Here is a 26825-nt window from a genome sequence, read left to right on the forward strand (position 1 = left end):
GGTCGGTCCACATCGCTTGGATGCAAACGGAAGCTTTGGAGCGTTGCGTATGCCATTCGTCACGAGCCCCGTCCAAGAGTATAAAGGCCTCCTTCCCCGTATTAACAAGCTACTAAAGAAAGATGGAACCAACGTCAATCAATCCACGCCGCTGCGCCTTTTTCGAACTTCTTCATGAGGATGCTCGAAATATCATTTACGAATTCCTGGATCTTCCACCCATATCATTCGAAAATGTCGGCCTAATTCTGTCCTGTAGGACGGCGAAGAAGGAGGTAGAAGCAGCTTCGATCAGGAATTTAAGAGAATGGGTCAAGGCCGGGGAGAAGGTATTCCTTTGGATTACTGGCTTCAAGGCGAGCATCCTGACCTGCAAGAATCCCCAAGAACGCTTCGGTAGTTCATTAAGGAGCGTTGTTATCACCGTGCCTCCGAACTTGTTAGATGAAAGTAGAGAGTGGGAGGACGCTCGCGACTTGTTCCAATTCGAAGTCGTCTACCGGTTGCTTAGCTTCCGGTTCGAGGAGGTTATATTCCATCTACTGACAGATGCAGAAAGGGAAGCCACCAGCCTTATGAACGATATCCAGGGCCGCATTCGCGAAGCGGTCGACCGGGGACGAACGTGGAGAAAGTACGGACCCGGCTGGGGCTATGATGCTTTGGCTCCTATCCATACCAAACGGATCACGGTGAGCTGGGGCAGCTTCGATAAAATCGACGGGGATGGCTCGCGAACGAACAGGTACCAATACCCCGAACATGAAAAGAAGCGGATGTGTGCTGTGAATGGAGTCCAGCGGGACTCCTATCCGTGGCCGACGGCGGAGAACACTTGGCGGGAGGACAGAACAGCTGGGAGACTCTCGATTGTTTCGGAGACGCGATGGAAGCTGCTCAAAGGTGAGAACGTGGGCTTGTTGTCTGTGGAGAGGTTTCGAAGGCGCTAGGCACCAGGGTAAGTCGAGGCTCAGGCCTGAGTTTCGCACAGCTAAACGTCCAACCACTTGGTGTTGGTCAGGTTAGGGTAGCTTGGTACGTGTAAATGTAGGTGTGAATATTGGCAGCACTTCGCAGAAGACGCATGGATCCCTTGGACGCGTCTGGGTGGAGGTCGAGCAAGGAACAGTTGAATAGGATGGCGTCTAGAAATGCATAGCTAGTCTTACACATTGGGCTCGAACGAAGTGCTAAAGATGCCACGAACGGAAATGCGTGATGGAAAGATGGTGTTGAGGCCGGGGGTGCTTGCCTCGTGAAAGACCCCGCTTCACGCGCATGAGGAAACCACGACCCAGGGCCCAGAAAACCCTCGCCTTGCCGCAATCTACCGACTACTCCCGTCAGAGCCACCTCCCAATGATGCTGTACAGCTCTTTTGCACGCCATTCAGATGCCTCGACTCGTGCTCGATGGAGTCGACGGAGATTAGTATCCATCCGCTCCTGATCGGGTCCTACCTCGGCTCCTCGGCTTAGCCCAGGTCGCTCGCTCCTCCCCACGGCACCCCAGACATCATCAGCACCGCACAGTAACGCGCGTAAGAGACTCCATATAATCGCCGTCAGTCTCCAAGCTCTTCGGAGTACCTGCAACCATTTCCTCCTGCTCATAGCCCCTCTGTCCTTATTCACTCTTTCAGAATGCCGTTCAACACAGAGCTGACCCGAGCGCTCGGCATACGAGGTGTGTACCAACAGCGCGTCCGAAAGACCATGCTGCTAATGCCGCTCAATAGTACCCGTCGTGCAAGGTGGCATGCAATGGGTCGGCTACGCGGAGCTGGCCAGCGCCGTCAGTAACGCTGGAGGCCTCGGAATAGCACGTCGTCCTGCCAGACCCTCTTAGCACCGTCTAACAATGGCTCTAGTTAACAGCGCTCACCCAACCGACGCCCGAAGACCTCCGCAAAGAGATCCGCCGCTGCCGTTCGATGACCAAGAACCCTTTTGGCGTGAACCTGACGCTCCTCCCCGCTCTCGTGCCGCCGGACTACGGCGCATACGCACAGGTCATCATTGACGAGGGGATAAGGATCGTGGAGACGGCTGGAAACAGCCCGGGCCCCGTGATCAAGCAGTTGAAGGCTGTTGGAATCACGATTCTGCATAAATGTACAACCATCAGGCATGCACAGTCCGCGGTGAAGCTTGGCGTAGATTTCCTGTCCATCGACGGCTTCGAATGCGCGGGACACGTCGGCGAGCATGATATCACCAACTTCATATTGTTGAGCAGGGCGCGGCAGTCACTAGGAGTGCCGTTCATCGCCTCGGGAGGCTTTGCGGACGGTCAGGGTCTGGCTGCTGCGCTTGCGCTCGGCGCTTGCGGCATCAACATGGGCACGCGCTTCATGTGCACCGTCGAGGCGCCCATCCACCAGAACATCAAGCAGGCCATCGTAGACGCGCAAGAGACAGACACCGAGCTGGTCCTCCGGAGATGGAAGAACACCTCGCGCTTGTTCGCCAACAAGGTGGCTAAGGCGGCCGTCAAAGTCGAGAAGGAAAGCACAACCGGCAAATTCGAAGAGGTTGCTCAGTACGTCAGCGGCAAGCGAGGCCGGCAGGTGTTCCTCAACGGCGACAAGGACTTTGGTGCAAGTGCTACCGATCCAATACATGTTCTACGGTTGCTGATGACGACGACAGGTCTGGACCGCGGGTCAGGTCATTGGCCTGATTCATGATATCCCAACGTGCGCTGAGCTCATCGGGCGGATTGAGCGCGAAGCCATTGAGACGATGAAGAAGTCGCAGAACCTCTTCGTTGCAGAGGGCGACAGGCCGGTTACCGCATCGGGCACAGTAGGCAAGAACACGAACAACCCAGGCGCGGAGCTTTGGGGTGTTGGGAAGAGCAAACTATAGAGTATAGACGTGTAGACTTTCATCCTGAGCCACTTCCTACCGCTGACTCACAAAATCGCATCCATGGAACCACATCGCGTAGCGCTTCTCCAAGCGACGTCAAGATTCTCATTATCCTTGGTCCACTTCCTCAACTGTTGCAATTTACGTCTAATATAGAAATTCTCGAGAAAAATGGTAGTACCGGCGGTGTATCCCTCTCGCTACCACTCCAACACTTCTCCCTCCGGTCGCCGCGCAAATTTTCTTCACTTCTTCTTCATATATCAAGCCCTCTTTCTCTCTCACATTGTACCCCAATTTCCAGCCAGATTCTCTTCAACATGGTATCCCTTCCCTTTGGAGCAGCGGTTGGAAAACCCTCCCCTGATACCCTCCCAACGCATCGCGGTCGCCGCCGCAGTGATGCTTCTTTCTGGAGGGTCGCAGCCCTTCGTACTTGGCTTATCTGCTCCCTCATCGTTCTTGCCCTCGTGGTTACCACTGGTATGATGTGGGCCTTGACCGGTTCATGGGGTCTTGAAGGGCCCCAGCCTCGTGTTTCCTCCGCCGGTTTTGCGCTGGCTTCGACTGCGCCTCCCGCCTCCGCCGCCGCTTCAGGTCCGATTCCGTCGTTTGAGCGGAGGGATCATTGGGAGCGGAAGCACCCCAAGCCACACAATGCGGACTCGCCGTATCTGGGAAGTATGGTCCGCGACTCTATCGACTCTATCGCGATGCAGGCCTCGGCGCCTACGCAAACCTCGTTGGAGACAGTCAGGGTGAGCAATGCCCAGCCGACGACGACAAGTCCCTCTACGCCCGAGCCCGAGGTCCCGGATGCGCCAACCGTAAACCATCCCGCCATCACAGCTCCTCGTCCGCCACCCGCGCCTCCCGTCCCAACAGTCCCCATCCTCAAAGTCCTGGGCCCACCGTCTTCCAACCCGCTCCTCTCCCCAGATGATAAAGCCATCATCGCGGACGTAAAAGAAGCCGCTGAGCAAGCCATCTCCGAAGCCCAGGACGACTCAAACGGCTTCAACCTTACGCAGACGTACTCAGAGGAATGGGACACACACAGCCGCGAGTGGACGCACCTCACCTCCCCCCAGTCCGGCCCCCATCCCCGCCCCGCCTCCCCAGCATCCTCCCCACCCTCGCTCCCCGCCCGCTCCGCCCTCCCCCCGCCCTACAAGCCCGCCCACCCCATCATCCAATACATGCTCCCCTGCCCCACCTCCCCCTACGCCAACTACACCCCCAGCACGCCCCTGCACCCATACCTCCCAACCTGCGCGTGGTTCGCGGCGCGCTGCCCCCCGGGGAAACCCTTCACCGTGTTCCCGAGCGGCCCCAGCTACCTGTGGGACTACAATTGCTTTACGCAGACCTTCGAGCAGGCGACGCGGACGGGCGGCATGTCGCTGTTCGGCGAGACGAGCTTCGAGAAGTTCCTGGTCCGGCACACGCTGAAGGACGAGATGTCGATGCGGATGCTGGGGCCCGTGGAGGTGGGCGATTGGATGGGCTGGGAGTATGATGAGGGCGGGTATTTGGAGGGGTATCGCTGGTTGAAGGGTGTGGCGATTGGGTATCCGCATCCGTGGGGGATGGTGGGGAAGTCGCCGGGGGTTGGGGGGTGGGAGATTGAGGGGAAGGGGGAGGATTGAGATGATGGGTAGGGGAAGTGTGAGGTGGAGAGGGGGGCTTGGGGACTGATGAGCTTTGGGGGGGATGGCGGGTTGAGTGGGCGAGTGAGGGAGGGAGGACAACTAGGGGCGGGATTGCGGAGTTGTCATAGGGAGCTGGTTGTACGGCGGGCGCTGAAGGGCGTCAGGAGAATGCATGGGCTGGTGCTATGGAGTTTAAGAGTGCATTGTGTTCTAGAGCTAAGCCAACTAGTCGTTCAAACCTGGGATTCGTCAGATGCAATGGAACTTTTGTCTTGATTGTCTTTCTCGCTTGGTTGAATCTAGTCATCTTGGTTGAATCCCGACGATCCCTTTTGGAACAGGGGAAGCTTTGATTTCATGAAAACTCTATGAGACGGTCTGCCGTATCTGCTTAACGTCTACTCTCCGCACGGTCCCAAAGCGCTACGTTTCCTCACGTCGACAAAGTAACAAATCTGCAAAGCCTGGATGGAGACGGGCTAAGCAGCATCCTCCGCCCTCTCATGTAGAGGTGCCTGAGCAGCTCGTGGCTCGCTGGGCGCATGCGGCGACGGCGGCGCACGCGGCGACGGAGGCGCATATCCCATATTCGGAGACTCCATCTCGGACGTCCTCCGTTCCGCCGTCATCTCAAACGGCCCGTGCAGCTTCTCCCAGGTGACGGGGTTGGTTTCGATGGCCGAGGGGTGCTGGTCTGATGGGATAGTGGGATCCGGTGTGACTGTGACTGTGCTCGGCTGCTGGGTTTGCCGCTTGCGCCGACGGTAGAGATAGTAGCCCGCTCCGACAATAAATGCTAGGCCGAGCACAACACCGAGCACGATGGCGGCGATGGTTCCTCCACTGAGCTTTGAAGTCTTGCACGAGGTGTTGGTGGAGGCGAATTTGACGGGGGAGGGGGTAATGTCGTTTTGGTGCACTTGGGCGAGCTGGATCTGCTGGGCTTCGTAGTCTACTGCTAGATATACCTAGATGTCATTAGCCCATTCTGCATCTGCTTGTAAGACCTCGGTGTTAGGTACCTGGGAAAGAAACACTTTTCCGAGCACCCACGGAGCGAGAGGCTCTTCATACATATTGACCTGCGTGTAGCTGGTATTAAGAGCGTAGTTTCCGTTCTTATCGAGACCGCGGAGTGGATGTTGCAGCTCGGAGTTGGGAATTTCCACCGTGAAGCCGCCGCTAAGGAAGAACTTTAGGCTGCCGTTGAAGCCGGTGGTGGAGGGGTAGATGAGGCCTGGCTCGGGGATATAGAGGTCTTGCGAATCGTAGGTGGTGTTTGCGGACCAGCCAGTGACCTCTTTGAACGTTGAAAGGCCCACTTCTGCTCATCGATTAGGAATGGTACCAATATTACAATCGCAGGTCCTACCAGAGAGTCGAAATAGATTGTCATATCTATGTGCTACCGATCAGCTCTGGTTAACCTCGGGGGAAATAATAGATGGGATCCTACTTACGGTTCGATGCACGCCGCGTGCCCATCGCCTTCCCCAATAAGCTGGATTGGTTCCTGCCCCTCCACGAGAAGCTGCAGGCCCTCAATCTGGACCTGGAGTGGACAGTGGCGTCCGAACAGCATATCGGAATAGTTCATGGTATGTGTATAGAAAGAGCTTGTGACACTAGCAGAGTCGTAGCCTCCTAGGACGAGGCTACCGTCGCGGGGATTCTGAATGGATTGGCTGCCGGCATTAAGTCCAAAGCCGAGGGAGGGGATCATGTTGGAATCCTTCAGGTGGTGCAGGATAACCGAATCTTTCCCGAGCCCGATGTGGCCCGCGGTGAAATTGATGCCTTCGGTGATGACTACGACTGTCATGTTTGGGATAGCGACGTTGGAGACTACGTGCAGGTCTGTCTCTCCGGCCGCGGTGTAAGGGGGATTGAATCTTGTCCAACCCTGGTCCAGCGGCAAGTTCGCGGTTGATAGCGATATATTGTGAAATGATGTACCTGCCGCGGCGATATTGAAGGTTCCTCCATGATAGGATTGACACTGGGCCTGCGTAGTCATGTTTGGGGGAAGTACTCCGGTGCAGATATTTGACGAAATGAGCAGCGTGTTGTCCACAACAGTGCTCGGAGTACCGCACAAATTTTGCCTCGGATCGCCGACATCCAGTCTAACGCCGTAGGAAGAGGAGTCCTGCGAAGCTATTGTGCAATTAGAGATCGTTAGCACTATCGGGGTGGTTGTAGCTGGGCAATCGGCGGCGAAGGCATACGCCAAGAACAACGCGAGACAGGAGATTCGAAAAGCCATTTCTAGTGCATTGAGTTTTCGGAGAACAGAAACAGGGAATTGCTCCCTCAGCCCATGGCTGCGTCCATATAGGCGTCGTTGGCGGGCATGGGGAGAACTAGCGTGTCCTGTGCCCGGCAGGTGGCGTTCGCTGCATGCCTAGGTGAGGTGGTTCGAGGTTTTGTGGCACCTCAGCCTTGTCGCCCTTCTCGCCTTGGTGTACCTGTACTAGTTGCTGCCAAAAACACCGCCCGCGTGGACTCGACACTCTCAGACGAGATGCAACATGAGAGGGGTTTCCAGCGACGCAAGGTTAGAATCGAATCCAGGTAATTTTGCTGCCCCTGGAAAGAGAGACGGAAACCTGGAGGTCGATCCTCAGTCCACTGCTCGGATATGGTACGCAGTGTCCGACCAGAGACCACCAACAACTTCTGGGCCGGGTACAAGCAATCGCCTTGTGCGCCACGACGGGGATGGTGGTGTGCGGAGTCTCCGCATTGGACGTTGCACCCAGGCACCCGTGTAAACCTCGTCTTCGATCTACTCACGCTCAGCTTCACTTAAAAACTTAGTTACTGCTGACAGTCGGCTGCGCTACTTCCCATCAGTTCTTCCCGTGTTCCTTCGTCCCACTTACTATTGGCACTCCACTCACCGGTCTATCGGCCGACTGTAGGAGCCACATGACATCGTGCCGGAAGACCTCAAGAAGAGGTGTTCAGCACTTCGAATTATTCTTCATGACGTCGGGACGGACGGGCAAAGCCCGCGATACGGTGCGGGGTTGGATATCGTATGAGGTCCCGCCACGCAAGGCAGACCACCGGGAAGCCTTACGAGCTTGAAGCATATTCGTTTTTTTCACACTTCGCATCCTCGTAGCAAAATCCCAGTCTCGTGCTTAGTTTGGTGGTCACCTTGTTCGTTAGGTCATGATAGGTGCGCCCTAGATAATCTGAAGAATCAGACAATACGGTATTAAGAGATCCCTTGAAGGTTACAGTTACAAACCTTGGAATGATCGAGAGGCTGATGGGTTCTATTGAATGCGGGTGATCTAATGTGGTACTGTGTCTGTGTGTGCAGGTGGGCGGGGTTGCGACTCGGCTAACCAGACGGAGCTTAGCGTCGGCCTTAGCGGCCGTCAAGTGCGAACGTTGTGAGTGCACAGGACTTTCACTACATTCACCAGCAGTGAATCAGTTGTACAAAAAGATGCGTCTAAATAGCGTCCCTTCTCGCTGCAATGGCTTCACCACGAATGCTTCGGACTGCTCCAGCCTCGCTTCGCAAGGCTGAACTAAGCGGCAGGCATATCGGACCAAAGCTACACTCAATCGCAACGCCCTTGCGAAGGCCAATGATCCCCAGGACGAAGCCCTCCTACGTGCTCCTACTGCGTGTTCAAGATTGAACCTCCGAACGCTCGCTCACTCCACCGTAAGGATGGAGGAGGCCGATGCTGCTCTGTCTTCCTCCGCCTCGTTGTCTATCCAGGATCCGTACGCCTTCGAACCGCTCGACCACACCAAGGACGAAATCCGGCTGATTCAACTCATCGATGCACCTGATGATGAACCCGTCTCTTGTTCGCTCATCAAGGCTTCTTCTATCGGACGCCCCTGCATATGTGGCTCTCTCGTATGTGTGGGGAGCTGCCGAGATCCAAGAATGCATCACTGTCGACGGCAAAAGCCTCAGCAGTACGAAAAACTTAAGAGATTTCCTGTGGCAGTTGAGAAAGGACCCCGTCGTTGCCGATCCACGGCTCTATTCAGAAGATGCCCCGAGGTACCATGGGCCGACGCGATATGTATCAATCAGCAAGACGGGGAAGAGAAGGTCCATCAAATTGAAATTATGCGCTCGATATACCGGCGCGCAAAGCTTGTTGTTTCCATGGTCGGGCGTCCGAACGAAGGCATGGAAATGGGAATCCGCATGATGAGAACCATAGCTGAGGCATCCTCTCCACAAAACCTACAAAACAGAATCATCGATTCTGGAGAAGTGCTATGGCTATACCGTAACGCGCATTTCTTCCAGCGGGGACCCGAGGATCCACCAGACAGTAACGCCTATTTGCGAGGAATACACCAATTTTCCGTCTCCGAGTATTGGAAAAGGATCTGGATTCTTCAAGAAATCGCACTACCTAGACCCGACCGGCTGTTTTTCCTATGCGGTTCCGAATCCCTGAGTGCCAAGGAGCTCCTGCTCTTCAAAGACTTTGCACGGCGGCTTCGTAGGACTGCACCTCCTAAACCACGCTCTGCGGATTTGTCTATCTGGGTAAGGCTTGTGAACCGCCAAGTTCCTCTATTCTCGGCAGTCGATATCCTGAACTACACGGTGCTGGACCTTGACTTACAATGTGTTCTGCGCTTCAACATGCAATGTGCAGCGACACACCCTTTGGATGCAGTTTACGGGCTTCTAGGATTGATCGAAACCGATATCAAGGTCGACTATTCTAAACCAGTTGAAAAGCTGTACATCGAGTGGTGGAAGAAGGTAATCTGCCAAAAAAATGGTCTCGGTTGCCTCTATTACAGCGGTATTGGCCTTCCGCATCACGCCGGCTTTGATCTACCCTCATGGGCAATCAACTTGCACACTATTCAAAGGGATTGGACACTCGCTATTTCCACCGACGATCCAGCTTTCCCGCGAGAATATTCAGCCCCCATGGTAGATGGTGGTGTCTTCGACATTACGCCGGAGAATATATTGAGGGTACCAGGAGTCCAATGGGACAGAATCTCCGAAGCTGAAATGGAACGCTCACAGTTGACCGTAGAGGAGAGGCGCAAGGATATGTTTGACTTCTGCATCAGCTATCGATCTCGTTACAACCGTACAGGACAGCCTTAGACGTACACAACCGGCATAACTCCTCTACGCGATCTTCCTAGCTTTTATGCACGGCTGCGTCAAAGTCTGGGATCACGAACCCTTCCAATTCGAAACCAACTTGCACCGCAGATTTAACCTAGCCTGTGCATTCGTTATCGCGGTATGCGGGGAACCATTGATAGCCCGTTTAGAGAGACTGGGATTCCCTCTCAACTGCGGGGGTTTCTCTAAGAGCATCAAGCGCGAGATTTTCAGGAGTGTTGAGCATAACAATGATTTTCTATATTCAGGAACAGCATTGTCAGATTTGGAGATGACTAATGTGCTGATGGAGGTTTTGGATGGATTTAAGCAACGGTTTTTCCACACAAGAACAGGTTACCTTGGTCTGGTACCACCTAGACTCCAACCAGGCGACCGCGTATGCGTCCTTCGTCGTTGTCGCCCGCCCGTTCTTCTGCGAAAGTCGGATTCGAGCGCGCGCTGGAAATTGGTGGGCACTTGCTACGTCGTTGGACTTTTCGGAGACGAGGACCTTTCGGGACATGGTCCCATCGAAAACTTGAGGGCCAAGGAGCTTGAAGAGGAGGTCTTTGAGATTGAATGAGCGAAGGCGCTGTCATAGGCGTTAGGAGGACCGAACGCACAGGCACATGCGTAGGCGTTTATCGAGGTAAACTAATTACCTACTAGATCCCCACCAGTCCGAAAGCCGCTAACACCATTGCAGTCCTTGTATGAGCGGTGATGCATAGATATATGCAGGGTACCATTCCGCCATACTAGCATCTAGTGCCGAATGATTCCGACCTTCTCGACATAGCTGAATTGTCCAACTTCGACATGTCACCATGCCCGAAGGAGCAATGGGGCCGCGCTGTCATAGTGAAGGAAAGTGCGAGCCGATAAAGGTCCAGCCGTTAGGTGGGGATACTATGGCCGGGACATTCGAACTCGCTCATGAGGAAGCGCAGAGTCCGACTTCTCATCCTCCTCTAGCACAAAGCACTACTATCCCTTCCTTAGCTATCCGGAGCCATCTTCAGAATCACTGGATGAGTTGAAGTGTGGTTGAGTCCGTGATGCTTGATAGGCGATGTAGATGTTGCGTTCATATCTATCACTATGACGTAACCCACCCACCACTGCACTACACCTCCATCAGCACCACCACCCTACAACAACATCCAAATTTCAGACCACACAATAACACCCCAAACCCTTCTCCCAAATACTCCCCCTTCATTAAATCTTCACCCGCCTACAGACTACAGAACACATAATGACCAGCCTCACCGGCCAAGAATCCTCCGCCAACCAACCCGACCTCCCCATCAACCCCGGCACAACAACCAACACCGGCGGCAAACCAGGGAAAGACGACCCCAGCGTACCCTTTAAAGTCGGCAAAGAATCTTCTTCTTCTGGAGGCCTCGACGTGGGCAGAATCGATAAAGTACGTGCTGAAACTTTTACTTCTACCACGCATCGTTCCTTCTTTTCATTCATTCACCCCGGCATGTGCACCCCACCAAACCCTCTAAAGCCCTATCTTCCTCCTCTTCCCTTTTTCCAAACAACCCATCTTCCAACCCCTCCTCTTCTCTTCCCTTCTTCCCGTCCGCATATAACTCTCGACCCACACTAACCATCCCCCAGGCCGACGCAGCAACTTCCAACGCCTCCGGCACCTCTGAGCAGCGCTGCGGCGAAGATCTCGCGTTCCAGCAGGAGGCGGGGGAGAAGGGGTATGTGGGGCCGAAGACGGGGAGTGAGAGCCTGGTTGAGAGTATTGAGCGGAGTGTGCATGAGAGGGGGGAGGGGGAGCATTCGCGGGAGATGTGAGCGTTTTTCTTTTAGTTTGATTGGTTGGGGTGGGGAAGAGGCGAGTGGCAGAGGCTGAGCTGATGGTGATTGTGATAGGGAAGGAGGGAAAGGTGGAAGAGAAGGGGAGAGACGGACGCAGCCAAGGTGGAGGGGGATACACTTCTAGTCAGTTAGTGCGTTGTACTATCCTTCCTTCCTTCCTCAGCGCATTCACGCAAAAAGTCCTGATTAAAAGTACTATCCCAAACTAAACCGAAATACATGGACTAAGAAAAAGCCCCCTGCACTTCCCCCATTCCTTTTACATCTTCCCTTTTCCTCGCCCTCACCTAACCGCATAAGGATCCCTCCCCCTCCCCACCGCCCCCTCTGCCCGTCCCAGCCGATACTTCCTCCCCTTCATCAAATACACCAAAAAGCTCGGAATGCGCCAGTCGAAAATCACGCCCACGCCACCAAACCGCGTGATCGGCATGAGTTGCGAGTCCGTCGGATTCTGGTGATAGTGCGCGTCTTCCAGTGCGGCGATCTTCTGGCGCGCTTCTGCGGACGTGAGGAGCGGGATGCGGGGGAGGAGTTGTGAGGGGATGGTTGAGGAGATTGGTGAGATGGGAGGGCTGGGAAGAGCGGGAACTGGATTTGAGGAAGGTGGTGTAGTGGAGGATTTTTCTGGGAGGGAGGGCGCTAAATGGATGGAGATGGTTTCGGAGATTGGGGAGAGGGGGAGGGTGGGTGAGGGCGGGGGCTCGCTTTCTGAGAGCGCTTTGGAGGAGGATGTGGTGGATTCTCTTGGCGGCGTGAGAAAGGCATTCGATGCTGCGGTTGGCTTTGCTTCAGTATCGCGGCTGCTGTCTTGCGTGGGACCTGTCTTGTGTGCCTCCCCGTGCGGCATCGAGGTTACGGTTTGCAGTTTGTATTCGTGTGTCAGGAGATCGTTCTGCAGGTTTTTCATTAGAATGGGAACGGCTTCGTAAACGTCCAGTGTGTAGTTCTTCGAGTAGTTGGCGCAGTCACCGACGGCATACACCCTCTGGCCCACGCCTTGGGCATACACTCTCAGTGTTTGGGGATCAGTGATGACGTATCCGTTCTCATCGAGCATGTGCTGCGGCAGGAAGCGTGTATTAGGATACACGCCGGTTGCAGAGATGAGGACGTCGGAAGTAATAGTCATGTCGTTGTTGAGAATGCAGTTCGTTGTGCCGTCTGCGTTAGTCGTGTTGCCGATTTCACGGAGATTGTGAACGATGTGCACGCCGAGTTTCTTTAGCTTCCTTTCTGCTTTCTTGCTAACGGTGGGAGGGAGCTTGGGCAGGAGACGGGCGCCACCAGAGAGAAGCGTGATGGTCTTTCGGGTGCGGCGCTCAGGCGCGGGAGGGGTGATTAGGATTGTTGGTGGCGCTGTTGAAGACTGCCCGCTTACGCATGAGTCGCGTTTGGATTGGCGTTCGATGTGACGCTCTCGCGGGCTGATCATTGGTGCGGGAGTGGCGGAGTCGCGTTTCTTTCTTGGAGGGAAGAGAATCTTGTTCGCGCGTTCGAGGGCGTTGGGGTCGGTAACCGTGTCGGAACGGTGCCGTTTCTCTTTGAAAGTTCTCCATCTTCTCTTCTGGTTGTAGTAGGTGGCGAGCTGGCCGGCTGTCTCGACGCCTGAAGGCCCTCCACCAACAATCATGACTGAATGCGCAGTCTCGAGCCTGCGATGGAAGGCTCTCAACTCGGCTAGTGTGTCTTCATGTGTGCCATGAAGCGAGTATAGTGGTGAGTATGTCGAGCTGCCAGTCGCAAGGACCAGGGCATGGTATGAGATCGTCTGAACCGTGCTGTTGCGATCTGCCGTGTTCGTGCGATAGTTCATATCTCGAGCAAACGATATGTTTGCCGGATTGGTTTCGGCGGTCGATGAGCTCGCCTTGGAGACGCCGCTCAACCGATTCTCTTTTACATTTCTAACAAGCTCGATGGTCACTTTCTTTGCGCTCGTGTCAACCCCGGTTGCCCAGCCTTGCATGAAGGTGAACTTGTCGAAGGGATGCCGGGCGAAGGCCGGTTCGATGGGAATGAAGGCATCTTCGGGACTTATTAGACTGGGTGAGACCAACACCCGCGGGGCACAGATATTCCAGTAGAGGTGAGTCGAAGGACTCACGAGGACCACTCGGTAGGCGGGCGCGCCTTCGAAAGTGCTGAGCTGATGGACGATCCGGTCCAGGAAGTGATGTGCTACAGCGAGCCCGGCAAAGGAACCTCCCAATATGACGACGTTGAGCGGTTGACGCGGCATCGCTGGAGAATGTGGTCGAGGGGACCGCGGGACGAGTGCTGCTCCCACAAGGTATGCCTCCGAGGCAACGTTACCGGAACTGAATCAGGCGAAACTTTCAGAAGACTAGAAGACCTAATTCAGTCGTAGTGGTCGAGCAACAGAGTGGTCATGCCTCACTGGTCCTAGTGATAATCCGTGGATATCCTGCGCGGTGTGACACGAAGTGAGAATCCTGAGGTGTGACCCGGACAAAGAAAAGTAGACGCGTGGCGGCGTTGCATTCGGTTGCGGCGGCATTCACCTGATAGTAGTCAGATGTTAGTGAAGGTAGACAGACAAAGACAGGCCGTGGAGAAAGAAAGTTGGCCGTTGATGGTATCATTCCTCGCTTGTCGGGTTCCACGTCCCGCATTCTTCGTCAAAGTAGGGTGTAACGAAAAGGGATGCCGGTGCCAAGAATGCAATCTTCCATTTCCAGATTCCGATCTTGTATACAACTATGTCCCTGCTGGTGGGGAGAGACCCAAAGAAAGCCACAAAAACGCGGTGCTGGAGGCTGAGCTGCCTTGCGTGCCTCCAAATCCTAGAGCAGTAATACAAGCGAGTCAAGATGGACGTGAAGGAGAAACGCGCCTAGGATGAGAAGCAACTGAACAGCCGAGCCCGCCCAAAGGAGATGAGAATCCTTATGGAATACAGCACAGAAGAGAAGAGAAGTCTATCGCTGGAGACACAGACGGAACCGTTCGCGAGCAAGAAACGAGTGTAGAGCGGTAGCAAGTCTGCAATGTGTGATCAGCGGACAAGCCAGGTCAGGATGATAGGACCCTTACCAACGCCTTTCTCCGAGTTACCCCACATTTACATGTCCAACGAAAGGGGGTTGCTGATCTTTGGGATCAAGACGTCAGCATTACCAGCATCCATAGTGGTACAAACATACCAGATCTAAGTGAGGGCTGGAGGCCCAATTTGCTGGGCTTGGTGGGGGTTGCGGAGGCGGGGAGGGCGGATCGTCTCGTGATCTCTCTTGGGGTGCAGCGAGAGACGTAAGGATAGCGGAGCGCATCTGAAGCCTTGAGATTTGGTATGAATCGGCCTCAGAAGAGTTCGAAGATTCTTTGGAAAAGGCCATGTTGGACGAGTGACTTGACTTTTATGAAGCGAGAAGAAGTCAAGAAGAAACGGGGATTGTTTGATGATCGGAGAATTTTTGACGGAGGAAGTGGGTGAAGCTGTGGAGAACGAGACACCAATGCTGTTGCTCGACGTTAAATAGTCTGTGACCCTATACGCGCAGCGAAATAGACAGGGGGAGGGTACAGCTGGCAAACGGGGCACTACCTGCATAGAGGCAATCAGGGTTGCAACGGCCCGCCCGGGAAGACGGAAGAGATTACAGAGAAGGTCACGATAGAAAACGGCTGGAATGAGTTGCGAACCCTGTGGGCCTGGAGCACAAGCAGGGATCGAATGCCACCGCTACCCACGGTAAGGTAAGTTGGAGATTGAGCTTGAATTAGCGTTACCAGCGATGGCAATCAACGTGGTGATGTGTTCAGCAAGCCAGGGAAATGCGCATACGAAGAACAAGCATGCAGATAGCCGCGGAGCGGATAACCATGCTGAGTCCGCCGGGGGTGCAATGCCGCAGCCGTAGGGGCCGACAAGAGACGGCTCGGTTGACTTGTTCGACGTGAGGAGAGGAAAAAGTGGCGGTCTGCCATGCTGGAGCCTGTGGCTAGCAAGAGGCCATTGCTGTCCGGGCCCACGGGTGATAACGTCGCAGAGCTGCATTCGCTGCGGATAACATGGACAGTGACGGGCAGACCAATGAGGCAATGCCGGAAAACACTGCCGAATGCACTCATGGTGCGAATAGAAGCAGTAGCGGAGAGGCGAGTGGCTCAAGTGTCTTGTTTGCCCGCGCTGGGAGTGAAGCAAACCCGCCAGGGAGGATTGGACCAGATTCGTGGGTGATTCCGGACGAAACGAGAGAAGGACATGCAGATACACAGTCTGAAGTGCGAAGTGGTGAAGTGGCAGGCTTATCGGTGAGATTGGGCAACAAGCGAAGAGAGAGAGGGTGACGAGGTGAGAAGGGCGCTCACAGCTTGTGAAAGCGGGCGCGCCAAGGCCGGGAGCGAGACGCGAGGGAAGGAGCCGCATCGCGCCTTCCTTTGAGCACCGCGACGTCTTTCACCACGCCCCGGCCTTCACCTGCCACCGCTTGCCGGAGGAGTCGCTCACCACCTAGGTACACTATAACAGGTCGCCTTTCACCCGTCGCCTCCCCGCGCGAGCCCGCAGAGCAATTTCTCATGCGCGCACCCGACATGCCCTTCACTCGCACGTAGGGCTGGTTGTCGCAACATCCAGCTTGCACCACCCGCTCCGTGACACGCCCGCCGCTCTCCCACCGGATCGCCTGCCTATCCGCTTCACTTATCCGCACCTCCAACACTCCAGCTGCCCCACCGCGATACAACTCAGCGTCCGCACCGCACCGCACCGCACCCCGCCGCCATGTCGTCGGTTTGGAACCCCGACAACGTGCGAGACGTCGCCGAATCGGTGGGCATCGCCTCACTCGCCGACAACGTGGTCGACGAGCTGGCGCGCGATGTCGACTACCGCCTGGCCCAGGTGCTGGAAGAAGCGCTCAAGTTCATGCGACACAGCAAGCGGACAACGCTGAGCACACAGGATGTATCCAATGCCCTAAAGGTATTAAATGTGGAGCCTCTCTACGGCTACGAGTCCACCCGCCCGCTCCGTTTTGGCGAGGCTTCACTCGGGCCCGGCCAGCCGCTGTACTATGTCGAGGACGAGGAGGTCGACTTTGAGAAGCTCATCAACGCACCGCTGCCTAAGGTGCCCCGCGAGATCACATTCACAGGTACGTCTGCGCGCTGTAGTCAGCACCCTCTTGTGTGGCTTACGTTTCTGATTTGTGCAGCGCACTGGCTCGCCGTCGAAGGCGTGCAGCCCTCCATCCCCCAGAACCCGACCGCAAGCAACCATGCCGAGCTGCTGCCGAAGGGGCCGAATGCAAACCCGTACCTCGCTGCTGCCAACGGCCTGGACAACGTCAGCGTCAAGCCGCTTGTGAAACACGTGCTCTCCAAGGAGTCGCAGGAGCTGTTCGCCAAGCTGTCCAGCGCCCTCATCGACGAGACAAACCCAGAGTGGCAAAACGCCGCCTTGGTGTCTATTCGAACAGACCCAGGCATCCATCAGTTGACCACGTATCTCCTCACCTTCATCGCCGAGAAGGTCACACACAGCATGAAAGACTTGTTCATTCTCAGGCAAATGATGCAAGCCACAGAGGCGCTGCTGAAGAACCTATCAATCTATCTCGACCCGTACATACCCTACATGGTGGCTCCTGTTCTGACGTGTTGTACGGGCAAACATCTGGGCCCGTCGCAGCACCAGGCGCCGTCCAACGCTTCGTCAGAGACTCTTAATGGGAGCAGCCTCAACGGTCACGGGCAGAATCCACTAAAACATTTCGAGATCCGCGACATGGCTGCATCCATACTCGGGGACATGTGCAAAAGATACTCTTCGTCGAATCAAGGCCTAAAGTCCCGCATTGCACGGATATGCCTGAAGCAATTCCTGGATCCAAACAAGCCTCTCGGTACGCACTACGGCGCGTTGGAGGCATTAATGCTCGTCACCGGCTTGGAAGGGATGCGGATGCTCGTTCTACCCAACCTCAAGATATACGACGAGGTGCTGAAAGAGGCGGTTGCCGACGAGTCAAAGAAGGCCGAGGCCGACAGGGTACTAGCGATCATCCTGAAAGGGCTTGATAGATTAGAGCGTTTACGAGTCAACACGAGGGTGAACGGGGTTGCAAACTTAGGAGGACTGCGGGAACGCCTCGTCGAGAAGGTAGGCGAGGTCATCGCGGAGAGAGTGATAGCAAGCGGCAGGTCGGGGGTCGCGCAGGTGATATTGGAGATGGATCTGAACATCTAAAACAGCATTGGTAATGGACCCTCATATGGACAAAGGCGTTGGTGGAAAGCACGAGATACCAGCCTTCTTTAGTAGTAGCAAAACATATGCCTACGCATCGCATAGCTGTCCTTTACCCTCGTTTGCGGTACCTCGCATGTGACGTCGTGCTGGACGCGCCTGATTGGCTGTTCTCTCGCTTAGTCACGCCGCAATCGCCAGCATTATCTTGCCAGGATCGCGGTCTCGAAGCACCAACTTCGACTGCGCTTCCCGCTGCACCGCACGACGCTACCGCTTCAGAAGTTCTCCAAGAAATAACACCATGTGGATCGTCAACTGGTACACAATCCCAAACCGTGCCACGGTACTAACCCAAGAAGCTAACAGTTTCCGCCAGGTGTAAGCACTCGCCCTCTCCACCGCGGGCACCGGCGAGCTTCCCACCGAACGCAGCGCTGATATATATGCATAGTCTGGGATCTTCTGGCCTCTTTGGGCCTCGCCAACAAACACGCTAAGCTTCTGGTGGGTGCTCTGTGGACAGTGGTGGGGTTCAACAATTGCATACTGACCGAGAGGCAGTTCCTCGGTCTCGACAATGCGGGCAAGACGACGCTCCTCCACATGCTGAAGAAGTATGTTCCTCCACAGCGGATTTCCAGTAGCCATGCGCTCACGCTTGCCTAATTCTACAGTGACCGAGTAGCCGTCCTCCAACCCAGTACGTACCCCGCCCCATCGCGTGCGCAAACAGCTATGCTAACACACTCCGCCAACAGCTCTCCACCCAAGTACGCCCGCGCTCCGTCCTCCCTTCCATAGTACTTCCTAACCGCCTGCTCCAGCCTCCGAAGAACTCTCAATAGGCAACGTAAAATTTACCACCTTCGATCTCGGCGGCCACGCCCAAGCCCGCCGCCTCTGGCGCGACTACTTCCCCGAAGTATCCGGTATCGTGTTCCTCGTCGACGCGAAAGACCACGAGCGGCTCGCCGAGTCGAAAGCAGAGCTGGATGCGCTTCTCGCGATGGAGGAGCTGGCGAGCACGCCCTTCGTGGTGCTGGGCAATAAGATCGATCACCCGGATGCGGTGAGCGAGGACCAGCTAAGGGCAGCTTTGGGGCTGTATCAGACCACGGGGAAGGGTAAGGTGCCGTTGGAGGGCATCAGGCCGATTGAGGTGTTTATGTGTAGCGTGGTTATGCGGCAAGGTGGGTGGTATTCGAGATGGATGCGGTTCATGGGAGAGATTTGCTGACTGCATATAGGATATGGCGAGGGTATCAGGTGGTTGAGCCAGTACGTCTAGGCGCTCGATCGACCGACTAGGTTTGGGACTCCAGGCTGCTTAGCTAGACATACGGCATCCTACGAACGTTCAATGACGGGCAAAGGTGGAGCATCTTCGGTGCACATAGGAGTAGACTGCTATTCTCGGTACGAATCTGCATTCCATCATGCATATCTAGATCCTCACACCACATTTGCCACCCATATCATTTCAATTCATTCAGTGAAGACCCCCATCCCTCCTGAAAACGCCTTCAACGCCCTTCCCTTCCTCAAAAGCCCACCTCAGTCAGTCCATCTTATCCCCCTTCAACGGCAGCAACAGCCCCTCCCCACCCCCATCATCCCCCGTCCACTTCACCATCCGATCCACCGCCCTCCCCACCGCGCCATCCACAGCGTCCAAGAACCCAGCTCCACTCCACCTCTTCCTCTCCCCTTTCCCTTTCCCGTCATTCAGCCCAGCATCCAACCCACTATCGCTCCAACCTCGCCTGTGCTTCCGTGTCGGTGACGCTGGCGGCGTGGTCTGCGCTTCTAGCGCGTCGGCGGAGTGGAAGGAGAATTGCGACGACGTCGATGCTGATGGAGAAGCGGGTACTGGGTTGGAGGAGGACGGGGAGGAGGAGAAGAAAGCTCGGTACGAGGCTAGATACTCGGATGAAGTGCGCGGGCGTAGCAGAGGTGGAGGGGTGGGGAGGTAGGGGTTCTGCGGCGATGGCGATGAGGAGGACGGGGGGAGACTGGTGTTTCGCTGCGTCTGCCATGGCGGTGCGCCGGGTGCGTGTGGGTGTGGCAGCTCGATAGGTGGATTGTTGCGTCGCCGAAGCTCGATGGCGCTATTGTTTGCTGTGGTGCGGGTGGCGGATGTTGATGTCGATGTGGATGCTGAAGTCGGCGCCAGCGCCAGGACGTCTGCATCCGCACTAGAAATCGATGACGGAGTTCCCGGGGAAGAAGACGACGACGACGCGCTAGAGGCCAGCGGCGCGTACTTCGACGGCTTGTCAATCGGTTTCTTCTTCTTCCTCCCTTTCCTGTCTGCATTCTCCCCGCTTCCTCCGAGGAGCCAGGTTCTTAGGTCCCACCACCTTGCTCCGGCGCCGGTACCAGTTTTCCGCCTCTTTATCTTCTTGCTTCTGCGACCGGAGCCGGAGTCCGAGCTGGACCTGCACCGCCATGTCCCAGGCGGGAAGTTCACAAGCCAGACCACAACAACCCACAGAAAGCCCAGCGCCATACCTCCAAACACGAGGGCTTGGAGTGCGGGCGGTATGTCCGGAAAGGCGGGGAGATCTCTCATAGTGCTGAGGAGAGTGCGGTGGTGCAAAGATATTGAAGTGTTAACGTTGGCGCGCGCAGGAACGATAGGCGAGGGATACAGAAACGTCGGTGGAGAAGGTCTCGGGAACGTGGATTTCCTCGGTGTCGATGCCGGTGTCGGTGTCGAGGTTTGGAATTGTGCGCGGCGCAGAAGGCCGCCGGGAGGTGGTGAAAGCGATTGGTGCTCGAGGGAAGCGCTTTCACTTCGCTGCGGCCAGGCGAAGTGGGGTGCTATTGTATGGGATGGCGGATTGGAGGGGGATGGGGAGAGGGTGTGCGTGTAAGTGTAAGTGTGCGTGAGGGTCACGGTGACGGTGGGGATGTCTGCGGAGGAGGTGGAAGGGGGAGGGGAGGGGGAGGGGTGTGGGAGCGCACGTGCTGCTGCTGCTGCTGGAGGCATTTCTCTCTTTGATTATTCCTTTCTTTGCGTTAATGGGGTAATCCCGAGTAGATCCGAGATTGTAAAGCGGAGGGAGAGGGTCTTCGTGACGTAATCGCAAGTAAGAAAGAAGACGCTAGAAAGAGAAATGAGCATGAGCATGAACATCAGCGCTGCGAAAATGCGGATTAAGGATATGGAAGGGATGGTGAAGCGCAGGCAGACAGAAAGATTGACAATAGGAAGGAGGCTGTGTAGATGATGGAGTTCAATGGTTCACTACCAGTGGGCGGTATGCGTCGCGCTGCGCTGTCACGGTGAGTTGAGTGGAAAGTAGAGCCCGGAGCTCGATCTTTGGTGACGCTTCATCCACTCTTCACCACGGCTTCACGATGCCCAATGAGTCCGGTCATTAGGTTATACATATTTTGAATTTAGGGACAAGGAGAAGACGTATTAAGTACTGTATATGGCGTGCCAACGCTCGCTCGCAGAGGCAAACTGGCGCGGGGGAGCAAACGCCGCCCAGGTGACGGGGACTGCCTGTCTATGTGCTCGTTGAGGCTTCTTCCTATCTACAAACGGAGAATGGGAAATGACTTTTGAGATATAGAGAACAAGAAGTCTAGAAAGGAAACAACAGGGCGGCGGAGGCAGAGAAGGCCTTCGCATTGAGCACCCGAAGGGGCACAAGGCTGTCTCGCTGGACTGCGCTATCCCTGGCCTGCCATAGATGCGATCGACGTGCGGTCGGAAGGCAGGGTGGACCGGGGGCTCGAGAATTGTCGTAAGAGGAGCATATGGCCGAGGCGTGCATGCTCATCGGCGGTTGAAGTTCAGGAAACGGGCCTAGATAACTCGATTAGCTCTGCACATTGCAGCATACATAGAGGGGAAAACTCACAGCAAGGAACAAGATGATCAAATTCGACCCAATGAAGGCAGCGAAGATACCAAAGTCTCTCCACCGATGGCTGAAGTCATAGCCAAGCGGCTCGTAGAACTGGTCGCCGACCTTGTACGCACAGTACTGGCACAAGTCGGTCGCGTTGTTCAGGATGTAGCCTGGCGCGCCGCTGGAGAAGAATTCGCTCATGTAGGTTCCGCAGTCCTGGCCTACAAGGGAGTTAGCATTACCCAGCCTGGGGTATTTCAGCAGTTTACGTACCTTCAGGCGCCCGGAAGTTGTTGAATTCCATGGGCGTGCATTGGACCGGCAGATCATGAAGTTCAGTAACGATCATACCCCCAATAAGCCTCGTGAAGGGATCCAGCTGGTAAAGCCACGCCCGCCAGAATCCAGGAATCTGCGGCTTCGGAATCGTGACACCGCAGAACAGCGCGAAGATGATGATGATAAACGGGTTGCAGAGTGATGATATGAACGGTGAAGGTGTCATTGCCGCAACGGCCTGACCCAATGTGACAGAGAAGATCTCGGTGATGAGAACGATGAAGAACTGGTAGCCAGCGCGAGAGCTCTCCGGGTTCAAGCCAGGGATGTAGTACAGCGGGAGGAAGAAGCACACTGCGCAAAGGATGCTGTACGGCATCTCTGCGACGATCATGGCAAGTGCGAAGGGGAATGTCTTGTAAGCCTTGGCCATCTGTTCTCGGTAGGAGATCATACGTGCAATCGCGTACTTTGGTTCAACTTGGGCGAGAATCAGAGCCGGCAAGACCGTGACTTGGAAGATGATGAAGACGCGGTATTGCAGCGACGAGCGGGAGTCATCCAGTTGCAGATACATCAGACCGGTAAGCAGTGCGATGATGACGTGATTAAAGAGTCGCGTGAATCCGTAGTTGGGTGATCGCCAGAAAGACAGGTTCATGCGCTTGTTGACGAGCTTAACCTGATGCAACAGGGGCGTAGCGTACTCCTTCTGAACGATGGGCTCGGCGGAACCGACTTCAGCAATACGGGTCTCCTTGATGCGGACGATATCTTGCTTGACCATAGCGAATTCTGCGGAATCGTTCCATACGTCGGCCCAGTCGCGTTTGCCGATGCGGGGAGTGGACCCTGCGCCAATTGCATCGAGCATCCACTCAGCTGGGTTAGCGTTAGGAGGACAGTCCGCACCATGGCGGTGGAAGTAGTCTAGCAACACTTGGGCGTCGTTGCCAATATCGCCGAAGTACACACATTGGCCACCGCGTTGCAGTAACAGCAGGCGATCAAAGTTCTCGAATAGCGCTGAGTTTGGCTGGTGGATGGTACAGAGGATAGCTTGCCCAGCAGCGGCCAGCTTCCGCAAGAAGCGGACGATGTTGTAGGCGCTCTGCGAATCGAGGCCGGACGTAGGCTCATCCAGGAAGAGTAGCAACTCAGGCTTGGCAGCCAACTCGACGCCGATTGTCACGCGTTTGCGCTGTTCCACCGCAAGGCCAGTGTCTGGATCCCCGATGATGGCATCTGCCATATCCTCCATCTCAAGAAGGGAGATGACTTCTTCCACATAGGCGTACTTCTCTTCCTGTGGCGTCTCGTATGGCTGGCGGAGGTCAGCCGAAAACCGAAGAGCCTCACGAACGGTCGTCGCTGGTTCATGGACGTCGAGCTGCTCAGCGTATGCAGTCCCTCGTTGAAAGGCGATACCAGGAGGTTTCCCATCGACAAGCTTGTCGCCGGCAATTACGCCGATATTCTTGCGCGCAGCTAGGACATCGAGTAGAGTGGTCTTTCCGGCACCGGAGGCCCCCATGAGCGCCGTGAGCTGGCCTGGTTTGACGTATCCGTAGATACTGTTCAGGAGTCGCAGCTGGCCAGAAGGGACCGGCACGTCGTAGCAGAGATCCTCCCAAGTAAGCACGGCCTTTGAGGTGATGTTCAAACCGGTGCTCGCATCCGTGTCCTCTTCCTTGTGGTTCCTTTTATCGCGTTTGATTCGCAATTTGTCGTTGAGGTGCTTCAGATCCTTGTTTTCTTTGACGAAGAAAGTGACCGTTCGCCCCCCAGCACCCCACTTGACGTATTCCCCGAGAAATGCATTAGCCATTAAGAACCCCACGATGAGCACAACAATGATGCCCCAGTTCCTCCAGAGGTCCTTCGGATCGTACGAAAACGCCAACTTGATATAATCAGTACCGGAGACGGCGGTCGAGCCAGCTTGACTACCGGGTAAGGTGCAGACTTGCGAGTTGATGTCGGCATAACTAGGGCCGTAAGGAATAAGCGAACTTCCCGCACACGTCAAATCCAAGCGGCTAAACTCGTTCATCATTAGAGCCGAGAAACCAAGACCTAGGGCATTGATGTAGAAGATCCATCTAAGCCAGACCTGCTCAGATTGCCACTGAATCAAATAACCAGATGTCAAGACGAAGAGCGTGATGATGGTTGCTGCGAGTCGGATGGCCACGTCGAAGTCGGGGCAGAGACATCCTACAGTTCGGAAGAAGAGCGTCATCGCTAAGTAGCCGGTGATGATCATCAGCACAAAGATGAAGAAGGCGCCTGCGTCTCGAACCAGACCTGTCATGAAATAAACTATGATGCTGAAGACAAGGATCTGCGTTGATGCGAATAGCAGGTCGACACCGATCTGCGCTATCCAAAGCGCTGAAGGGCGATGGAAGGTAAATGCTCGATGCTTGTTGACGATAGGACGGCCTAACATGGTAGATGCTAATTCAGAGAAGGCTTGGAAGGCGTTGAAAAGGAGCGCGATGAAGAGAACACCTCCTCGCGTAAATGCACCGTCAGATGTCTTCGGAAGATTCAACCACACGGTACCGGTGACGATGGCGATAGTGATTGATGTGATCCAGGAAACTGTCAAAGCGAACTTGTCCTGCCACTTCAACAAGAACTGCCGCTTGGCCAGAGCCCACATTTGGAGGTAGAACGGAATAGAGTACACGGATTTCTTCGGGGCGTGTCTCTTACTTTCTTTGACAGCCATTTCGAACTCGTCGTACACGTGCTTCTCTTCAGCCATCCGAGCGTAGTACTCAGTCATTTCGGCATCCGTTCGGGACGCAGTCTCAGATTGCTGGTAGGCCTTGGCGAGATCATCCGGAGTACTAGGGACGTCCTTTTCATTTCTACCAGGCTTGTATTCCCGTTCGAAGGGGTCCGTGCATCCCGTAAGGTAGTCTGGTGTCGTCTGGCGGGGCTTTTCACGGAAACCCAGGCTCTCAAAGTAGGCCCGCGCTTCCTTCGCTGGTCCGAAGTAGACTTGCCGGCCACTGTCGATCACGAGAACCTTGTCGAAGACGTTATAGATGTTCTCAGAAGCCTGATAAAGCGAGACGAAGGTGGTGGTCTTATAGATGTTCGTCAAAACGCGTAATGAGCGGGAGTAGTCCACGGCGGTGGAGGCATCTAGGCCACGTGTTGAGTTATCCCAGGATATCACAGAGGCGCCTGTGATCATAGTCTCGGCGATTGAAACGCGCTTGCGCTCGCCTCCAGAGATACCGCGGACGAAGGGATTGCCCACGATAGTGTTTCGTGTGTGTTCGATGTTGAACATCTTCAACATTAGGTCGATGACTCGCTCCTTAAACTCTTGACGGGACAGGCCAGCCGGTCGCTTTCCGGGCACCTTTGTCTCTAACGCGAAGTCCAGCGTTTGGCCGACCGTGAGCGTGGGATGGTGATTTTCATCTTCCTCACAATACACCGCCTCGCTGCAAATGGGGCCGTACGCATTAGCAGATGTCTCAGACGAAAAGGGGAGAAGTGTGCCACTTCACCCACGTACCCTCTATACCGCTTCTCAAAGAACTCGCTCTCGAACGGGCCGTACAAGACCTTGCCGCCGACCTTTGTATATCCATAGCGCTGGTTCGCTGCAACTTTCTTCGCGTCATTAGCAGATGTCCGAGAGAGGGGAGGGGCAAGGGGGCGGGAATGGGAGGGAGCGTCTCCAGCGCCAAGCCCCTTAGTCAGCCCACGTGTGAGCTTGAAAAGACAACCCTGAAGGGCTGCATGAGGCTGCGCGCAGCTGTGACATCTCTGATATGTGTAAGAAATCCTACGCACCAAAAAGGTAGTACAGCCTGAGCCTGGACGGCCCAGCACGAGGCACATTTCGCCAGGCTTCACGACACCCCGAAAGTTCTTCAGGATATCAAACTCGCGGCCTTTACGACCCAAGCCGAGTATCGTCTTGAAACTTTCGTAGACATTGAAGAAGGATACGAACGCGTCGGGAAACGTTTTGACGTAATTCTTGACTCCTCCGATGCCGGACACGGTCAAGTCTTCGAACACCACCCCGATCCGCTTCGACTTGATCCCTGCGCTTTCTTCCTCATCGCGGTTGCCCCTCAGTACTGTCTCTAGATCGAACTGCTCTTCTGATGAAGTCTCGTCCTCGGCCTTCTCGACATCGGTGTGAGTTGCACCTTTGCGACTTTGTCGGGACTGAACGCGCGAAATATGACTCGTTCGGGATAGTTCCTTGTTAAGCTCTGCGAAAGGTGCGATATGGATTAGCAAACGTCTTACATTAGAGATCGCCGTAGTAATGTCGGTATGTCGACCTGTGCGCAATCCACCAAAGAACAGGAGGAATGGCTTTCCATAGCCAACGCTCAGACATCCCAGTACGTGTGCTGCGACATACCTGCGAACTCAGCCTCAGCTCGGTGCACATTGACGCCGTGCGATGGTCCCTCTCGCTTCTCATATGATGTCGGGCTGGCATCGGCGGTGCTGTCGGAGATGGTACTTATACTCTCGTTATCGCGTAGGATATGATGGCCGTCCGCGTGTATCGGCTCGTAGGTCGTGCCCTCGGTCTGTTCGCGAATGCCAGAGTGGTTGAGCGGAACATCTGGTTTCTCCATGACGCGGTGCGACAGGGCGTTCCCGGCTTACGTGCCGATCTTTACCGGGGCCGCGGTTCAAGCCGCGCGGTGAGACGGGTGAGTGAGACACTCTACAAAAAAATCTAATTGGGAAGAGAGTGTAGAAGGTCGCAATAAAATGAAGGAAAAACAAAGATCTAAGAAGAGACTGACAACCCTGGACTAAAAGCAGATCTCGGACTTAAGAACGCGATAAAGCGGCCCACTTTGCGGGTGGCCACCCCAATGCTACCTAGCCTCGCCGCAAGTTGCAGCCGACGCTGGATGAGGAGATCCCGCAGCCCTTCTGGTGGAGACTCCTCACCGACTG

General features: G+C 55.2%; 13 protein-coding genes across 13 annotated transcripts; 7 read left to right on the plus strand and 6 right to left on the minus strand.

Moving 5' to 3' along the window:
- Nucleotides 1-122: 122 nt before the first annotated feature.
- Nucleotides 123-950, plus strand: BU26DRAFT_567565 (uncharacterized protein; the record flags this gene model as incomplete). The annotated part of the gene is made up of 1 exon (XM_033833669.1): nucleotides 123-950. One exon carries the CDS (start codon nucleotides 123-125, stop codon nucleotides 948-950), a length of 828 nt encoding a protein of 275 aa, XP_033681061.1.
- Nucleotides 951-1240: 290 nt separating this feature from the next.
- BU26DRAFT_61328 (uncharacterized protein) lies at nucleotides 1241-1738 on the minus strand. Its single transcript, XM_033836099.1, has one exon. The coding sequence runs from the start codon at nucleotides 1611-1613 to the stop codon at nucleotides 1344-1346; it is 270 nt and encodes an 89-aa protein (XP_033681062.1). The 5' UTR covers nucleotides 1614-1738; the 3' UTR covers nucleotides 1241-1343.
- On the plus strand, nucleotides 1321-3023 carry BU26DRAFT_521572 (inosine monophosphate dehydrogenase). The gene is made up of 4 exons (XM_033829566.1): nucleotides 1321-1686; nucleotides 1739-1821; nucleotides 1871-2599; nucleotides 2652-3023. The coding sequence occupies exons 1-4, from the start codon at nucleotides 1644-1646 to the stop codon at nucleotides 2868-2870; spliced, it is 1074 nt and encodes a 357-aa protein (XP_033681063.1). The 5' UTR covers nucleotides 1321-1643; the 3' UTR covers nucleotides 2871-3023.
- On the plus strand, nucleotides 2942-4522 carry BU26DRAFT_577583 (uncharacterized protein; the record flags this gene model as incomplete). The annotated part of the gene is made up of 1 exon (XM_033834404.1): nucleotides 2942-4522. A coding segment is annotated over one exon (1581 nt), but the record flags the coding sequence as incomplete, so codon positions are not given.
- A 380-nt stretch (nucleotides 4523-4902) lies between these two features.
- On the minus strand, nucleotides 4903-6923 carry BU26DRAFT_61342 (uncharacterized protein). Its single transcript, XM_033836100.1, has 4 exons — nucleotides 5986-6923; nucleotides 5898-5923; nucleotides 5548-5849; nucleotides 4903-5493 (listed from the first exon to the last, which is right to left on the minus strand). Exons 1-4 carry the CDS (start codon nucleotides 6789-6791, stop codon nucleotides 5005-5007), a joined length of 1623 nt encoding a protein of 540 aa, XP_033681065.1. The 5' UTR covers nucleotides 6792-6923; the 3' UTR covers nucleotides 4903-5004.
- Nucleotides 6924-8400: 1477 nt separating this feature from the next.
- On the plus strand, nucleotides 8401-8753 carry BU26DRAFT_384197 (HET-domain-containing protein; the record flags this gene model as incomplete). The annotated part of the gene is made up of 2 exons (XM_033822609.1): nucleotides 8401-8523; nucleotides 8565-8753. Coding segments are annotated over 2 exons (312 nt in total), but the record flags the coding sequence as incomplete, so codon positions are not given.
- A 2004-nt stretch (nucleotides 8754-10757) lies between these two features.
- On the plus strand, nucleotides 10758-11474 carry BU26DRAFT_607338 (uncharacterized protein; the record flags this gene model as incomplete). The annotated part of the gene is made up of 2 exons (XM_033835742.1): nucleotides 10758-11085; nucleotides 11289-11474. Exons 1-2 carry the CDS (start codon nucleotides 10912-10914, stop codon nucleotides 11472-11474), a joined length of 360 nt encoding a protein of 119 aa, XP_033681067.1. The 5' UTR covers nucleotides 10758-10911.
- Nucleotides 11475-11781: 307 nt separating this feature from the next.
- BU26DRAFT_432203 (FAD/NAD(P)-binding domain-containing protein) lies at nucleotides 11782-13740 on the minus strand (the record flags this gene model as incomplete). Its single annotated transcript, XM_033823963.1, has 4 exons — nucleotides 11782-11996; nucleotides 12321-12804; nucleotides 13018-13279; nucleotides 13328-13740. 4 exons carry the CDS (start codon nucleotides 13738-13740, stop codon nucleotides 11782-11784), a joined length of 1374 nt encoding a protein of 457 aa, XP_033681068.1.
- A 175-nt stretch (nucleotides 13741-13915) lies between these two features.
- Nucleotides 13916-14549, plus strand: BU26DRAFT_61414 (uncharacterized protein). The gene has a single exon (XM_033836102.1). The coding sequence runs from the start codon at nucleotides 14038-14040 to the stop codon at nucleotides 14362-14364; it is 327 nt and encodes a 108-aa protein (XP_033681069.1). The 5' UTR covers nucleotides 13916-14037; the 3' UTR covers nucleotides 14365-14549.
- A 34-nt stretch (nucleotides 14550-14583) lies between these two features.
- On the minus strand, nucleotides 14584-14857 carry BU26DRAFT_567572 (uncharacterized protein; the record flags this gene model as incomplete). Its single annotated transcript, XM_033833670.1, has 2 exons — nucleotides 14584-14613; nucleotides 14666-14857. The coding sequence occupies 2 exons, from the start codon at nucleotides 14855-14857 to the stop codon at nucleotides 14584-14586; spliced, it is 222 nt and encodes a 73-aa protein (XP_033681070.1).
- Nucleotides 14858-16052: 1195 nt separating this feature from the next.
- Nucleotides 16053-19126, plus strand: BU26DRAFT_542029 (Arf-domain-containing protein). The gene is made up of 7 exons (XM_033831622.1): nucleotides 16053-16621; nucleotides 16682-17685; nucleotides 18280-18332; nucleotides 18393-18418; nucleotides 18477-18484; nucleotides 18539-18908; nucleotides 18966-19126. Exons 1-7 carry the CDS (start codon nucleotides 16249-16251, stop codon nucleotides 19004-19006), a joined length of 1875 nt encoding a protein of 624 aa, XP_033681071.1. The 5' UTR covers nucleotides 16053-16248; the 3' UTR covers nucleotides 19007-19126.
- A 150-nt stretch (nucleotides 19127-19276) lies between these two features.
- BU26DRAFT_607342 (uncharacterized protein) lies at nucleotides 19277-20710 on the minus strand (the record flags this gene model as incomplete). The annotated part of the gene is made up of 1 exon (XM_033835743.1): nucleotides 19277-20710. The coding sequence occupies one exon, from the start codon at nucleotides 20708-20710 to the stop codon at nucleotides 19277-19279; it is 1434 nt and encodes a 477-aa protein (XP_033681072.1).
- A 397-nt stretch (nucleotides 20711-21107) lies between these two features.
- On the minus strand, nucleotides 21108-26771 carry BU26DRAFT_521577 (uncharacterized protein). Its single transcript, XM_033829567.1, has 6 exons — nucleotides 26272-26771; nucleotides 25686-26116; nucleotides 25405-25502; nucleotides 21858-25330; nucleotides 21594-21805; nucleotides 21108-21538 (listed from the first exon to the last, which is right to left on the minus strand). The coding sequence occupies exons 1-6, from the start codon at nucleotides 26492-26494 to the stop codon at nucleotides 21509-21511; spliced, it is 4467 nt and encodes a 1488-aa protein (XP_033681073.1). The 5' UTR covers nucleotides 26495-26771; the 3' UTR covers nucleotides 21108-21508.
- Between the last annotated feature and the right edge of the window lie 54 nt (nucleotides 26772-26825).

Source organism: Trematosphaeria pertusa, assembly GCF_010094035.1.
Source record: "Trematosphaeria pertusa strain CBS 122368 unplaced genomic scaffold BU26scaffold_11, whole genome shotgun sequence".
Classification (NCBI taxonomy): Eukaryota; Fungi; Ascomycota; class Dothideomycetes; order Pleosporales; family Trematosphaeriaceae; genus Trematosphaeria; species Trematosphaeria pertusa.

Coding starts and splice junctions, on each gene's coding strand:
- BU26DRAFT_61342 (XM_033836100.1), bottom strand. CDS start 6,791: ATGGCTTTTCGAATCTCCTGTCTCGCGTTGTTCTTGGCGTATGCCTTC. Junction 5,924..5,985: donor CACGCGGCGTGCATCGAACC/GTAAGTAGGATC, acceptor GGTAGCACATAG/ATATGACAATCTATTTCGAC. Junction 5,850..5,897: donor CAATCTATTTCGACTCTCTG/GTAGGACCTGCG, acceptor ATCGATGAGCAG/AAGTGGGCCTTTCAACGTTC.
- BU26DRAFT_521577 (XM_033829567.1), bottom strand. CDS start 26,494: ATGGAGAAACCAGATGTTCCGCTCAACCACTCTGGCATTCGCGAACAG. Junction 26,117..26,271: donor AGCTGAGGCTGAGTTCGCAG/GTATGTCGCAGC, acceptor CACCTTTCGCAG/AGCTTAACAAGGAACTATCC. Junction 21,806..21,857: donor CAACTTCCGGGCGCCTGAAG/GTACGTAAACTG, acceptor ACTCCCTTGTAG/GCCAGGACTGCGGAACCTAC.
- BU26DRAFT_521572 (XM_033829566.1), top strand. CDS start 1,644: ATGCCGTTCAACACAGAGCTGACCCGAGCGCTCGGCATACGAG. Junction 1,687..1,738: donor CCGAGCGCTCGGCATACGAG/GTGTGTACCAAC, acceptor GCCGCTCAATAG/TACCCGTCGTGCAAGGTGGC. Junction 2,600..2,651: donor ACGGCGACAAGGACTTTGGT/GCAAGTGCTACC, acceptor TGACGACGACAG/GTCTGGACCGCGGGTCAGGT.
- BU26DRAFT_542029 (XM_033831622.1), top strand. CDS start 16,249: ATGTCGTCGGTTTGGAACCCCGACAACGTGCGAGACGTCGCCGAATCG. Junction 16,622..16,681: donor CCGCGAGATCACATTCACAG/GTACGTCTGCGC, acceptor TGATTTGTGCAG/CGCACTGGCTCGCCGTCGAA. Junction 18,333..18,392: donor CTCCTCCACATGCTGAAGAA/GTATGTTCCTCC, acceptor CTAATTCTACAG/TGACCGAGTAGCCGTCCTCC.
- BU26DRAFT_61414 (XM_033836102.1), top strand. CDS start 14,038: ATGTTAGTGAAGGTAGACAGACAAAGACAGGCCGTGGAGAAAGAAAGT.
- BU26DRAFT_61328 (XM_033836099.1), bottom strand. CDS start 1,613: ATGAGCAGGAGGAAATGGTTGCAGGTACTCCGAAGAGCTTGGAGACTG.